Below are 15,148 nucleotides of genomic sequence, written 5' to 3'. Positions count from 1 at the left end.
GAATTAGGGGGGCACTGATAAGACTTCCGACAACCATGTGGCACAGAACCATGACATACACTATGGATACATGTGTACAAGAATACATGAATACATGGATACAAGGATACTTGCATACATGGATACATCAATACAAGGATACATGGATACATGAATACAAGGATACAAGAATATGTGTATATGTGGATACCTGAATACAAGGATACATGAATACAAGGATACATGTATATGTGGATACCTAAAGACAAGGATACACATATGTGGCACAGAACCATGACATACACTATGGATACATGAATACAAGGATACATGAATACAAGAATACTTGTCTACATGGATACAAGGATACAAGAATATGTGTATACATTGATACATAAATACAAGAATATGTGGATATGTGGATACCTGAATACAAGGATACAAGAATATATGTATATGTGGATACATATGTAGATACCTAAATACAAGGATACATATATATGTGAATACCTGAATACAAGGATACAAGAATAGTGTACTTTACACTCCCCCACACACTCTGGTTGGACTCCATCTGGACTCCATTCAGTCCAGGTGGAGTCTACCTCAAATAGAACCAAATGTATATTTTTTGGAACATCAAGCTGGAGTCCAGATGGAGTCTGCATAGACTCTGTCTGGACTCTCTCAAGGAATGTTGTGGAATTTTAACAAGTCAGACCTTCTCCCACCTCAAAATTCCATACAAAATTCATAGGTGAACAGATATTGTATTGATAACTGTATACATAACTATATAGAAAGAAAATTGAAGTATATTAGTAACTAAATAAGTTAAATATAATACATTCTATGTTACAGAGAGGGGGGAAGGAGTGGGGGGGAGGGAGTGGTGATCAGGAAGGGAGGGGGGAGGGAAAGGGAGAGAGGAATGGAGGGGGGAGGGAAAGGGAGAAGGGAGAGAGGAATGGAGGGGGGAGGGAAAGGGAGAAGGGAGAGAGGAATGGAGGGGGGAGGGAAAGGGAGAAGGGAGAGAGGAATGGAGGGGGGAGGGAAAGGGAGAAGGGAGAGAGGAATGGAGGGGGGAGGGAAAGGGAGAAGGGAGAGAGGAATGGAGGGGGGAGGGAAAGGGAGAAGGGAGAGAGGAATGGAGGGGGGAGGGAAAGGGAGAAGGGAGAGAGGAATGGAGGGGGGAGAGAGGAATGGAAGGGGGAGGGAGTGGTGAGCAGTATGGGAGGGGGTGGTGAGTAATGAAGGGGGCAAGGAGTGGTGGTGCTTGGCCCTTGTCATGTCCTGTGTGGGTGTTGTGTTGTCGTCCCAGGGTGGCCGTTCGTCATGATTGCATGTCGGCGTTGTCATGTGTTGTTGTTGTGGTCATTGTCATGTGTTGTTGTTGTTGCGTGTTGTTGCTGTCATCGTCACATGTCGTAGTCGTTGCATGTCGTTGTCATGGTCGTTGTTGCATGTTGTCGTTGTTGTCATTGTCACATGTTGTCATTGTCACATGTTGTCACTGTCATTGTCGCATGTTGTTGCTGCTGTCATCGTTGCATGTCATCATTGTCGTGTGTCGTTGTTGTTGCGTGTCATCATTGTCGTTGTCGCATGTCGTTGACACGTCATCGTGTCGTGGGTGGTGCTGGGTCACCATGGCCATCCTGTTGTCAGCCTTGGTGGTGGTGGTGGGCTGTTGTTGGCATTGGTGGGGTGTGGTGTTGTTGTGTGGTGTTGCCGTTGTCATGACATTGGTTTGAACGAGGTGGGGTGGTTGGGTGCATCAAATGAGGTTGGATGTGGGAAGGTGGTGGTGGGAAGACAAAAGACAAGGACGTGGCAACAAAGCCAATGTGTTTGGCCAGCTTTCGGAATGTGCCGGGAGTGAGGGTATATGATGTGTGAAAATTGTGTATCTAATAAAGCCTTTATGGTGTAGTGGTTTATTGTGGTGGTAAAAGTTGCCCAAGTGATTGAGAGTTCAACTCCCAGTCATGGCATTCTTTTTTTCTTGTCTAATAATAACAATAATAAATAAACAGAAATTGTAAACTCTTGCTGGACTCCATATGGAGTCTGGCTGGTTGACTGTGTTATGAGGTGGAGTCCATGCAGTCCAGATGGTGGACCTGGAGTCCAGCTGGAGTCCAGGTGGATTCTAGACTACCATTTGGCTGGGTTTCCACCAAAGAAAAAATTAGGAAAAATACTGGATGAACAGCAGTAATCCATCTGGAGTCTGCTGGAGTCCATCTGGAGTCCAACCGGAATATGTGTGGGAGTGTAAAGTCCTCCGGATTCCGCTGGAATCCGGCAGGAATCAGTGGAGGACAATAAAGACCTCTGTGTGGGGGGGGTCATGTTTGGTCCTTAACACTGTTTGTGGCCTGTGAGCCAGTGGGTAGCTGCTGGTCATGGGTGGTGGTGCCCACTTAAGGGCAGTCGTCTTGTGGGTGGTTGTCATTGCTCGTGGGTGGTCATCTCAGGGGCTGTCATCCTCGCTCATGGGTGGTCATGCTTGTCCATGGGCGTGTTGACCTGTTGTTGTCATGCCGTGTTGTCATGCCATGGCATTGCCACATCGTTTCTGTCATTATCCGCATGTGCTGTGGGGAGTTGTAAGCGGTTGTGGTCATCATTGTTGTCGTTGTTGTCGATGTCGACATGGTCATGGTCATGGTCGTGGTCGTTGTCGGGTGTTGTGTGGTGGTCATGGTTGTTGGTGGTGACAGTTGAAGAGAGAGGTGATGTGATGTGTCACATATGAAAACCAACATTGCACAGGATGCATCACATCACATGATGTATCCAAGCACATGCTCATAGGTCATGTGACTCATCACATGCATCAATCCTGGGACTAGTCCTGTCTGACAATCCTCAGGAATGGACCCCCACAGGACTGAAAAAATTGGCTGGTACATCAGCCAATACTCAGTCCTGGGACTGTGCAGAAATCCTCAGGAATCCTCAGGAATCTGTGGGGGACAATAAAGACCTCCTTCTGGCTGGGATTCTGGAGACACTTTAAGTCAGAAAGCCATCAAAATGTGGGAAAACTTCAAGTGTGATTGTACTTGTGCAAAAGAAGCACTTTTACTCTCACAAGTTCACCAACAGAGATCGTACAATAAAGGAGGTCTTATCAGTGGCCCCCTAATTCCTGTGGATTCCTGTCCCATTCCTGTGGATTCCTGTCCCATTCCTGTGGATTCCTGTCCCATTCCTGTGGATTCCTGTCCCATTCCTGTGGATTCCTGTGTGGAAGAACGAAAGTTCAACAGCAAGAGATGGAAACCGGTCGTCTACCAAAAGAAGGGGGGGAAAGAAAGGAGCGAGAGGAAAGGGGACAAAGGAGTGATGAAAAAGGAACTCAGCATCTAAGTGTGTGAATACGCATTGATAGAGAGGGCTATACACGTCGAAATGGGAATGTTTTCCTGGTTGACTGTATGCATGACGAGAGTTCTTGTTTGCATAAGGGTTCGTTCTTGAAGTTTTCGATAACGTAGAAGGTCGACTTGAGAGAGAGGTGATGGTACGCTGGCAGGGGAAAGACTTAAGCTCTTAAAGTTCTTGGAGAGTAACAAAGGTGGGGGGAAAGAAGTGACATTCAGAAAACCCGAAGGCGTCTTTTATACAGAACGTAGAATCACAAGGCATCACACATACTCGCGTGCTGCCTGACCAAGATAAAAGAAGTTTCTAAAAATAGACAGTAAACTGAAAATATAAAAATATAACTTCACCTTCGCCCTCTCTCGACTATTCCTTTGGACTGGGAATGACTTGGGGAACGTACAATGAAGGGAGAGGTCTATTGACATGCATCACTGCTGCCCTCAGTGCCGACATCCCTTGCATCGATGCTCTACCCTACCGTCCAGCTGTCCAGTCAAGCTCCAAGAAGGTAAGGATCTAATAAAAATACAAAAACGAAGAAAACACAATAAACGTGAAAAGACTGAACACAAACGAACCAATAAAAAAGATCCTGAGTCCAAATCCTTCAAGGTCGTGCGGCCTGGGCATCGAAGAGGCGTGAGAAATCATTCTTTCTGAGTGCTTGCACAGCCACCGGCGATTTCGAAATCAAGTATCCTGACAAGATAAAACTCTGTGCCAACCCTCGAATCTTTATTAACATGCTTGGGATGAACAGTGAATAAATAAAAAAGAAGAGAAAACATGAAACATTGGTCCAAGGTCGAAATAACGAAGGCGTCATGAACAGAACATGATGCACTTCCACACCTGTCCCATTCCTGTGGATTCTGGTGGATTCCGGCAGGAATGGGTGGGGCACTGTAAAGGACTGCCAAATTGTGATGTGCACAACAAGTTGTGACTAATTGTGACCAAGATTAGAAAACTCTGACATATCGCATCCATCTTTAGTTTCATATTGAACTGCAGTTCAATTGTGTTCCTAGTTGGGAAGGCGGTGGTGGTTTCTCTTAGTGATCGTTCCCCTGGGTTGCAAGGTGGTAACTTTGGAATTCAAGGATTTCCAGAAGGGTTATTTCCTCCCTTACTATCATTGCCATCATCTCCATCCGAGTCTCCTGGGCCTGGTGCTCCTCCTGAAAAGTTTCTGTTAGTGGATGTAACTGATGGCATTGAAGGAGGACTATTAATATTCCGATCAATTCCTCCTAGAGTCATTAGCGCCTAACAATTCTTGAAGCGCTTTGGACAAGCTATTCTGCATAGGACAGCCAAAGGCCGAGGAATTAAAATTATGCAGCATACGGAAAGTATGGCTGGGAACGGTCAGTTGCTGAAACCTAGATATGCTATCTGGTTCTCCTGAAGCAAACATTGGTGTTGTTACAGCTGGAATTATCATTCTGGTAGATAAGTGTTCACTTGCTGGCTCTGTTGTCGTTATGGGGGATGCTACTCTCCATCTACCCTTTATTTCCTTCTTAGCATTTGGATACTCGTAATGATTGTTGAGGTAAGCTAAGAAATTCTCGACTTCACATCAATGGCAGGCTCCTAAAATCTCAAAATCATTAGCAGTCCAAAACTCGTCTGCCTTTCCAGTCAATCCCCAATGAGGGATGCCCGGAATTCTGTTTCCAGCCATAATCAAATCCTCTTCAGCTTGTTCTTGATGAAGTTTGAGCCGCTGATTGAGGTTGACCAAGATGATCTGTTGTATTGCATATCCTACATGTTCATTGTCCTGAAAATAATACACCTTAGCTAGTAGTTCATTTAAGATTGCTAATTCCTCAGAGAAAACTCAATTATGATCATTTTGCGATATGTTTCTCCCTGAAGAATTCGCTACTGGTCGTCGTAAACCAATTTCTCCTAGCTTTACACTTGAAGATGACATCCTGCCATTGAAAACACCATTTCTGATTTCTTTAGTCCCTTTTCTGAATCTCTGTACATAGAAAAAGCCTTACAGCTTGGGAAGTCAACTGTGATCTCTGAATATGATTACTGATAGTCGGGAAGGTCACTTGCTCTGTATGGAATGCCTGGTTCAATCAGATTTCCAAATTCCTTCATACCTAACTCATGTTCTGACCTCAACTCGTCTTCCTGATTATCAGGATCCTGAAAGGGTTCAAACATCTGTCCGCTGCTTGGCGTGCCTAAGAAACCTTCCATCGCTGGTTTAGTGTTATCTTTCTCCATCTCTGGCAGGGTTCCTACCTGTGGTGTGCCATGAGGAATTGACGGCATAACAGCTGGCGCATTGCTTATGCTACTGGTCATACCAGCTGATTGAGAATTATTCATCTTGTGACCCTTCTTAGATGTCTCGTTATTGTTCACCATCAGTGAATTTGAAATTTAAGGTATGGATAGGGTCTTTTTTTTTTTTAAGGTCAAATTCAAGTCTATTGGGGCGGAGCCCCATGTCAGACCTTACAACTCTGTAGACTAGACTACCTAAGGCCCCGAGTGCCTTTTACACCTGACCCCCAAGGTCATCCCATGCACTGGTGAGAGCACGCCCAAGGCGATCATTCCCCCACCCAGCCCGGCACGGAAACGCCGTTTTGGGATGCACCTATATACGTGAGCGGGGTAGCCTCGTCATTTGCTGCCTATGCTTTCCATCTACATGGGGTGTTGTCTGTTAAGTACCCGATCGCGGAGCGACAGGCACAGTCATGATGGGACGAGCGATATCAGGGAATTAAATAGTGAATTTTGTAGCTGTTTTGCAGACGTCTTGTGTTTTCGAATATACGTGTGATCCTGTCGACGTAAGTCTGTTCGTGAAGTCCACGGACTGAAAAGGCGGGTAGGAAAAAAGGGGGGGTAAAGAGGGTTTGTGGGCATGCCCGCTGGCCTTACCAGCCAGCTCGAACCTGTTGCATTGATTCCTGTACAAAGAAGTGCTACCTGTTAATCATCCTCGGTCTCAAGATTTGACACATCACCTATGGCATCGCCGAGTGTCTTCTTAAACCTGGCCGTCCTTCCGACGAACTTTAGGAGCTCTTTTATCCTGTCCATACTCTCCAGGATACCCCGCAGATCTCTTGGTGGTGACCTAGCGCCCTGTCCATGTCGAACCTCTCCTCTGCGTATGCTTGACACTCGAAGAGGAAGTGTATGACAGTCTCTGGCACTGATATCTGACCAATCCCCCAGCACGCATCACAGCGCCTGTTCGCTGTCTTCTTAATGCAGTGTAGATAGCTGTTCAGGGGGATATGCCCTGTCCGTATCTGCATCAGTAAACTTGCCTGCACCCTGGAAAGCTTGTTGCTGATTTTCCTGTACTTGTTGAAGGGGAAGTCTGGGTCCACGTGTTGAAACTTAGCGTAATGTGGCGACACCTTCCATGCCTCCAGCCACTTGACCTTCTGCTTCTCCGCGAACTCCTGTTTGACCGCCGCTGCGCTAAGCGGTAGGCATTTGTGCAGGATTGGCGGGAGCTCCTCCATTGGGCTCGACTCCCCTTGTGCTGCCGTCTTTGCCTCTTCATCAACTCTCTTGTTCCCTATCACTCCCTCATGCGCTGCCACCCACTTCAGTGCAAACTTTGCGGTGCCTGTGGGGTTGAAGTCATCAGTTCCGTCCGTCATGGCTTCTGTCAACCTCAGATACTCCATGACAAGGTATTGCCTGGAACCCGTCTTCCTCGCCCCCGTTGCTTTGATGAAGGCCTGGCTGTCAGTATAGCTGGTAATCGTCGCCTTTCCTACCTCTGGCCATCCCTGTAACATCCATGCTGCTAGAATGGACCCCACGGCCTCTCCTTCAAACGTGGTGTGTTTCTTCAGCGACCCGAGGTGATAGCGAAGGACTTTCTCTGGCTCAGCTACCCCTTTCCTGTAGAACACCGCAGCCGCTCCTGCACTCCCTTCGTACCCTGACCCATCCGTATAAATCCTGATGTCCGAACTATCCTTTCCTTCGTCCTTAATCGATTCATCCTTCGACTCCGCAATCATGGTTGTGAAAACCCTCTGGTACGTTGGCGGCCGTGGGTTGGGTCTGATCGTTTCAAATCGTCGTGGCTTGACTCTAAAGCATTCTATCAGCTTCTGTAGGGGAGTAAGGTGAGTTTTGGCCGGGGTTCTGCTGTATCTTTGGACCATGGCCTGAAGTGGATGTCCTTCAGGCAATGTCGAGACACGAATCACCGCGGAATGGCATATCCTCTCGAGTAACAAGTTCACTGGCAATACCCCAGCATGCGCATCCAGCAGATCATTCGGAGAGGTCCACAGCCCCCCCGTGATCGCCCGAGTTGCTATGCGTTGTACCTTGCCCATGGACTTCATAGCTCTCACTGACCCGCTGTTGTTGCGCTTGCCCTCCTTCTTGTGCGGAGGCACATACCACACGTCCAATGCGTAGGTCATCTTGGGAATGGCCGCCGAGATGTATAGCTGCCTCATGAGCCTGGGCCGGATACCTATGCTGGTGCAAGTCAGCCTACGGAACATCAGAATGTATGACATTGCCTTTGCCATCGCCTCGTTCTCCTGCATCTGCCATCTCAGCTGGCCATCCACATGCACTCCCAGATACTTATAGCTTTCCACCTCCTTAATGACCTTCCCCCTCAAACATAGGACTGGGTTCAGGCAATCCGTGGGCTTTCTTGCCCTTGGCTGGCAGTGCAGTATGGCGGTTTTGCTGATCTCGAAGTTGGAGTTGTGGTCGCACGCCCATTCGAACCCACCACCCTTTCTTTCCATGAAGCTCTTCAATGCCCTAGTCATACCCTTAAGCGTCTTTGCCATTGCTATCACCAGAGCGTCATCCACGTATCCAATGGCGTCCTCGTCCAGGTGTCGTAGGGCTTCCAGTAGGTCTGCATTGTATAGTATGTAGAGTAGCATTGAGATCGGGTCGCCTTGTCCAATGCCATTTGTGATGTCAATGTAGTCAGATAGAAAGTCGTCAAATTTCAGCCTGGTCTTCCGCCCCTCCAACAGGCGCTCGATGAACTTTTTACTAATCAGGAGAGTGGTCACATGACCAAACTCCAAAAGGGGTCAAAAAACCAAAGTTGTAGCCCTACACTGTAGCTTCCCGAATCTGTTTGAATTATGTTCTGAAGTGCTCCCATTGTGGAGATATGAGGTAGAGGAATTTCAAAAGCATCGTGTTTTTTTTTTTTTGTGTTTTTCTCTATGAAAACAAAACCAAATAACATGATTTCAGTATATTCAGAAAGCTAAAAGAAAGGGCTACAATTATTGTATCGTGGGAAAAATGACCAAAAAAGGAAGGTGCATCCTGTACTATAAGAATCAGATATAGACTACCAAGTTTACTGATAGACTACAAAAAAGTCGGACTTAGACTACACAGTTTACTGATACACTATAAAAGACTACAAAAGTCGAAATTAGACTACAAAGTTTACTAATACACTACAAAAGACTACAAAAGTCGAACTTAGACTACAAAAGCGTGGACTTAGACTACATAGTTAGGGTTAGAGTCAAAAGGTTATCTTGACTACAAAGTTTGTAGTGTGCGCTTTTTCATTAGTCCTATCTCAAGATGTAATTGTAAGCTCATATGGGGATATGGCTGAAGGATTCACATGACTTTACATATTGCTATTGCCACATCATCAGTTCCTCACATCATGCCCAAGTTGGCTTTCAAGCTAGAGAAGGCTATTCATGTTCATATCTACTCAATACATGGTCAACTTACAACATGACCTGTCTTCAAGACACCTCAAAGGATGAATCAGCCCATCATCCTACAGCCCTCAAAGACCTGTATCAAAGTTGACTATGTTTGGGACAGGCCAGTAGTTATCAATGTGAAAGCAGACAGTGTAAAAGGCAAACTTGGTCATGATGTCAAAAACTGGTCATGTCATGTCAATGAGCTTGCAATTATGTCTTGAGATAGGACAGTAGGTATCAATATGAAAGACATAGAATGGCCTTTGCTAATGTGAAAGACAACGTGTGCATGATGTCAAATAGTAATGCTGCAGCACTGGCAATATGATGGCAATCCTTCAACCTCATCCCCATAACATAGATAGGGCCAAGGACACCATAAACTACATGTCAACTACAAACTTTTTTAAATGAAAAAGCAGACACTACAAACTCTTCTAATAAAAAAGCGCACACTACAAACTTTTGTAGTCTCAAAAAGCGGACACTACAAACTTTTCTAATGAAAAAGCGCAACACTACAACTTTTGTAGTCTCAAAAAGCGGACACTACAAACTTTTTTAATGAAAAAGCGCAACACTACAACTTTTGTAGTCTCAAAAAGCAGACACTACAAACTTTTTTAATGAAAAAGCGCACACTACAAACTTTGTAGTCAAGATAACCTTTTGACTCTAACCCTAACTATGTAGTCTAAGTCCACGCTTTTGTAGTCTAAGTTCGACTTTTGTAGTCTTTTGTAGTGTATTAGTAAACTTTGTAGTCTAATTTCGACTTTTGTAGTCTTTTATAGTGTATCAGTAAACTGTGTAGTCTAAGTCCGACTTTTTTGTAGTCTATCAGTGAACTTGGTAGTCTATATCTGATTCTTATAGTACGGGATGCACCTTCCTTTTTTGGTCATTTTTCCCATGATACAATAATTGTAGCCCTTTCTTTTAGCTTTCAGGGTATCTATTGAAAAATCACAATGAAATGCCCAGGGCTACATTTGAAAAATCGCAATGAAATACGCCAGGTATCCATTGAAAAATCGCAATGAAATATCCAGGTATCCATTTGAAAAATTGCAATGAAATACCCAGGAATACATTTGAAAAATTGCAATGAAATACCCAGGAATACATTTGAAAAATTGCAATGAAATACCCAGGAATACATTTGAAAAATCACAATGAAATACCCAGGAATACATTTGAAAAATTGTAATGAAATACCCAGGGATACTTTTGAAAAATTGTAATGAAATACCCAGGGTATCTATTGAAAAATCGCAATGAAATGCACCAGGTATCCATTGAAATTTTGCAATGAAATATCCAGGGATACATTTGAAAAATCGCAATGAAATGCCCAGGGTATCTATTGAAAAATCGCAATGAAATGCCCAGGGATACATTTGAAAAATCACAATGAAATACCCAGGGTATCTATTGAAAAATCACAATGAAATGTGCCAGGTATCCATTGAAATTTTGCAATGAAATATCCAGGGATACATTTGAAAAATTGCAATGAAATGCCCAGGGTATCTATTGAAAAATCGCAATGAAATGCCCAGGGTATCTATTGAAAAATCACAATGAAATACCCAGGAATACATTTGAAAAATTGCAATGAAATACCCAGGGATACATTTGAAAAATCACAATGAAATGCCCAGGGTATCTATTGAAAAATCGCAATGAAATGCGCCGGGTATCCATTGAAAAATCGCAATGAAATATCCAGGTATCCATTGAAATTTTGCAATGAAATACCCAGGGATACATTTGAAAAATCACAATGAAATGCCCAGGGTATCTATTGAAAAATCGCAATGAAATACCAAAGGTATCTATTGAAAAATCGCAATGAAATATCCAGGGCTGCATTTGAAACTTCGCAGAAAATGCGCTGGGTATCTATGGAAAATTCACTATGAAATACCCAGGCCTACATTTGAAATGCCTTTCAAAAAATCCTAAGCATTATAGATATGGCCTCTAGGCTTAAGTCTAAGTTATAGAAATGACTCTCTAGGTTTAAGTCTAGGTTATAGATAAAAGTGGTAGCCACCAGTCAATCCGTAGCCTAATCGGCGAAGGTCCAGGTTGTTCAAACATGGGCAATGTCTACGGGGGGAGAACTATCAGGGGGCGTTGAGCTTTCACTCGCGGCAGGGGGGGCTATAGGAGACTCTGGGTTAGGGAAAGGCTGAGGAGGGGACTTAGCTGCTGGAGGCTTCGACTGTTGACGTGTCCGCGCTTCCCTGGTGTACGGTCGCCCACCTGGGGGCACGGGCTTGAAGCCTAGCTGTGTTTGTCTGAGCCTATCTCTCTGTGAACCTGTCTGAACTGGGTTGATCTGAATCTCTGCTGGCGACGCCCAACGAGCTTGGGGCGGATAGGATGGCGACCAAGTCCAGGATTCCTTCGCTGGGAAGAAAGGCATGTCGTTGGCCGGGTCCCTCGCATTGAGATCTTCAATCTTCCTGAGGAAAGTTGGGCAGCCGCGATACCAGCTGGTGTGGTCTTGCGACCTACACGAAGTGCAGTAAGTGACACTCAGCTGTGGGCACTTACTGGTCCAATGATCCTTTGCGCAGGTGCCGCACACGTTTACCTCCTTCTCCAAAGAGCACTCAGCCGCAACGTGGTCCCATCCCTGGCATTTGAGGCATTGAATTGGCTCCCTTTTGCTCTTCGCTACTGACACTCTCTTGTGACAGATCGTGAGTCCGTTCACTATCGCCTGATTGGCGGCGTCAGCATCCGAGAAAGTAGCAATGATGTGGGCGAAACATTGGTCCGCCCTCCTTCGCGAAGGAGGCTTGATCCACCTCAACTTTGCTAGGCCACCCTCTGGTATGTTGTTCATCTCCTCGATTTCCTTCCTGTCTTTCTCGCTGTTAGTATCCAGGTTCAGTGGTACGTAGTAGGCCACGACATTGTAAGACCTCGTCTTGAACGAGGCCTCTGCCTCTCCCAGCTCCCGTAGAAAGGACTCTGCGTTGGCCTTGGACGCCATCCATGCCACGCCTTCGTCCGTGACCATTTCGACGAGGATTCCACCATTCTGCATCTTCGTAACCGACCTGATCCTGTGTTTCTGTGCTGTCGCCCTACCAATCGCCTCCGAAAATTTGCCAACTAGAGTCGTGTTGGTACATTCCCTGAGTTTCGATTCCCTGGGTAGGTCGATTAGCGACTGTCGTTGCCTGATGTTCTCCTTTGCAGCCAGCCTAGGGTTAGCATCCAAAGGTGCTCTGGAAACCGTCCTTGACAATGCGTCTCTGTATGGGGAACTGCCTGCGCTAACCGCCTGCTGCGCCACTTTCTCAACCACCCCAGCCAGCTCCAATGTCTTCTTCTCCAGCACCACCGTCGTCTTCCCTACCTCCTCCAATACCTTCTCCTTGAGCCCCTCCATGAGCTCACCCAGATCCTTGGTCATTTCGCTGAACTGTTCGTTGGCGATATCCCTGATATCAGCTGCTATTGCTCCAGTCTCGACTTCTTGTAGCAGGTATGCGACCGTGCGTACTGCGTTGATGGCAGGACAACCGATCCCTGGTAAGGCCGCTATCTGAAAGAGGGCCACGATGAGCCCATACAGCGTGAGCGGGTCCCTGGGCGGGACCAACAGTACTTTCTCTTCGAGGTATGCCCTCCCTTTCTCCGCATTGCCGACTTCTTGATCTCCTTCATCTATCTCCACCAACCCTGCTGCCCTCGTTTTTCCTCTTTCCTGTGACTCCACTTTGGTCGTTCGGTTTTGCCGAGCGACTGTTGGTTTGACTTTTTGTGTCGAGGCTGTCTGGCTTCTGGGCTTCCCTCCAGTCCCAGACATGATCTAGACTTATTTTTAGTTGATAACGTAGATAATATAGAGCTCTTATGGATTGTATGTAGACCAGGGGCTTGAATCTCGATGAGTATCCGAAAATTTTCGGGGTCCTAGTTGGGGTGCCACGTGGTTCTGGTCCAAGGAGAGTTTCTCAGATAGGGTCTTACTGGCATAGATGTGTTTGATGGTTACTGAAAGATGAGATTAACTGAGCTCTGTGAGCATAACAATCAAAAATGTGTCCCGACAATACTGATTCATTCAGATTAACTTGCTTCGTGGGTGCTGGAATCAGGAAACATGTTTTGAATGTTCCGGAAGTAGACCTGTTGTGTCAGACCAATATGTCCTACTGACTAAGAAGTCTCATGCTTGTCCAAGGAACGTAGTGTTCTGGGTGTGTCCACCAATGTTAGAGTTTGTGACTTGATGTTGGTGTATTCCTGTGAATACAATCAGTTAGTTTCTGTACACCAAAGAGTCATAGTAGTTATGTGTAATGTAATCATAGAGTTAGTTCTGAGTATTCCTGAAAGTGTCAAGAGTCTTTGTGGTCTGTCGGTTCTGTGTGTCTTTGATCAAAGCCTTAGTGCATAGCTTCAACAGTTTGATTGGAGTTAATTGATAGTGCTAGACTTTATCAATTTACTCAAGTAAGATGCTTAGTTCTCTTAGAACACAAGTCAGATTTATTTGGGGTAAAAGTAAGGATGATCCTCCTTCTTTCCCAAGTACAATGTTTACAGAAGTTCCTAGATCTTTCAAGTACAAATATTATGGAAGTATCTAGACCTTTCCTGTCAGTGCTATGACATTCCTCCTTATTGCTTACTCAAGTGTTTCCTTGTTCAGACATGTTTGGTCAGACTTGTGATCCTAACAAGGCTTGTGATCCAAACAAAGGCCTGCGATCCAAACAAGGGCTTGTGATCCAAACAAAGCACGCAGCGTGAATATCATTTGTGTGAAGTGCTTGTGCAAGCGCGCTAAGGCACAATTCAATGGAATACAACTATTTAAGTAAATAGTGTGAGTGAGTACAACTTAGTGCTTGGAAGTCCAGTCCCAAGACTGCAAAAAGACCGCAACTGGACCGGACCAAGACTGCAAAAGACCGGACCTGCAGTCTTGGTCTTTCAGATTTGAGATCAGAAGACCGCAAAAAGACCGGTTAATGTGGACCGGTCTTGTCAGTTAAGACCTACATAATAACCCTTCAAAACGCACCTAAGATCATATTTTTAGGCCAAAAGCTGACAAAGATACATACAAAACTGTAAAATATTTCGTGAAAATAGCAGATGTACCTTAGTATTTTTGTATATACATCAATTCTCAACGTAATTTAACGTTCTTGCACTCGTTTAGAAGCTACGATGAATGACAATAAACCTACCAACTCATAATTACAAATTGTATTGCATATTTAGTTGAAAGACCGGTCTTGAACTGGTTGTAACCAGTCTGGACCAAGACTGGTCCAAAGACCGAAAAAGACTGCAGTCTTGGTCTTTTCCGGTCCTGGTCCAGTCTTTTGAGGTTTTAGGAATTGTGTGGACTGGTCTTGGTCTTGGTCTTTTCGTTTTGGGCCAAAAAAACAGACTGGACCAGACTTTCAAGCACTAGTACAACTAGATAACAACTAGTCAAGTAATACAATTGAAATGGATGATGTTGTTGAGAGTGAAAGGACAATGAAAGTAAGGTACCCTAACAGCAGGACAGTGGGGATGCTCAAGAATTTGCTCGATGGCTGCTGGATGTCGGTCATGGTCGAAATCTTATTGAAGGAAATGTGATCCAAATTCCTGACTACATGCACACAGAATCGGCTAATTCACTGATTGAGTCTATCTATCCAGCCATTGATTCCACCCCTCCACCCCCTCCTGAATACTTTCTCAATTGCACAATTCTTGTGCCTCGAAATGTTGATGTGGGTGAAATCAACCAAGAAATTTTGGATTACATGGCAGGTGATAGCTGTCAGTACATTAGTGCAGATGAGATTATCCATGAGCCAGGAGCAGATCCACAAGATGATGAACCAATTCTGATCAAATTTCTTCGCTCTGTCAACTCTTCCAGTCTTCCACCAGGTGAATTGAATCTCAAGGTTGGGTGCCCTGGCATCTTACTCTGCAATCTTTCTCTGGGTCAGGGGTGGTGCAATGGGACATGGATGGTCATCACACAGATGGGCAATCAAGTT

At 45.2% G+C, this 15,148-nt stretch overlaps 1 protein-coding gene across 1 annotated transcript; it reads right to left on the bottom strand.

Moving 5' to 3' along the window:
• Nucleotides 1-11,399: 11,399 nt before the first annotated feature.
• On the bottom strand, nt 11,400-12,939 carry LACBIDRAFT_327836 (uncharacterized protein; the record flags this gene model as incomplete). Its single annotated transcript, XM_001881741.1, has 2 exons — nt 11,400-11,629; nt 11,673-12,939. 2 exons carry the CDS (start codon nt 12,937-12,939, stop codon nt 11,400-11,402), a joined length of 1,497 nt encoding a protein of 498 aa, XP_001881776.1.
• Between the last annotated feature and the right edge of the window lie 2,209 nt (nt 12,940-15,148).

The sequence above is a fragment of the Laccaria bicolor genome, genomic scaffold (assembly GCF_000143565.1).
Source record: "Laccaria bicolor S238N-H82 LACBIscaffold_14 genomic scaffold, whole genome shotgun sequence".
NCBI classification, from domain to species: domain Eukaryota; kingdom Fungi; phylum Basidiomycota; class Agaricomycetes; order Agaricales; family Hydnangiaceae; genus Laccaria; species Laccaria bicolor.
This window is presented reverse-complemented; position numbering and strand designations above follow the sequence as displayed.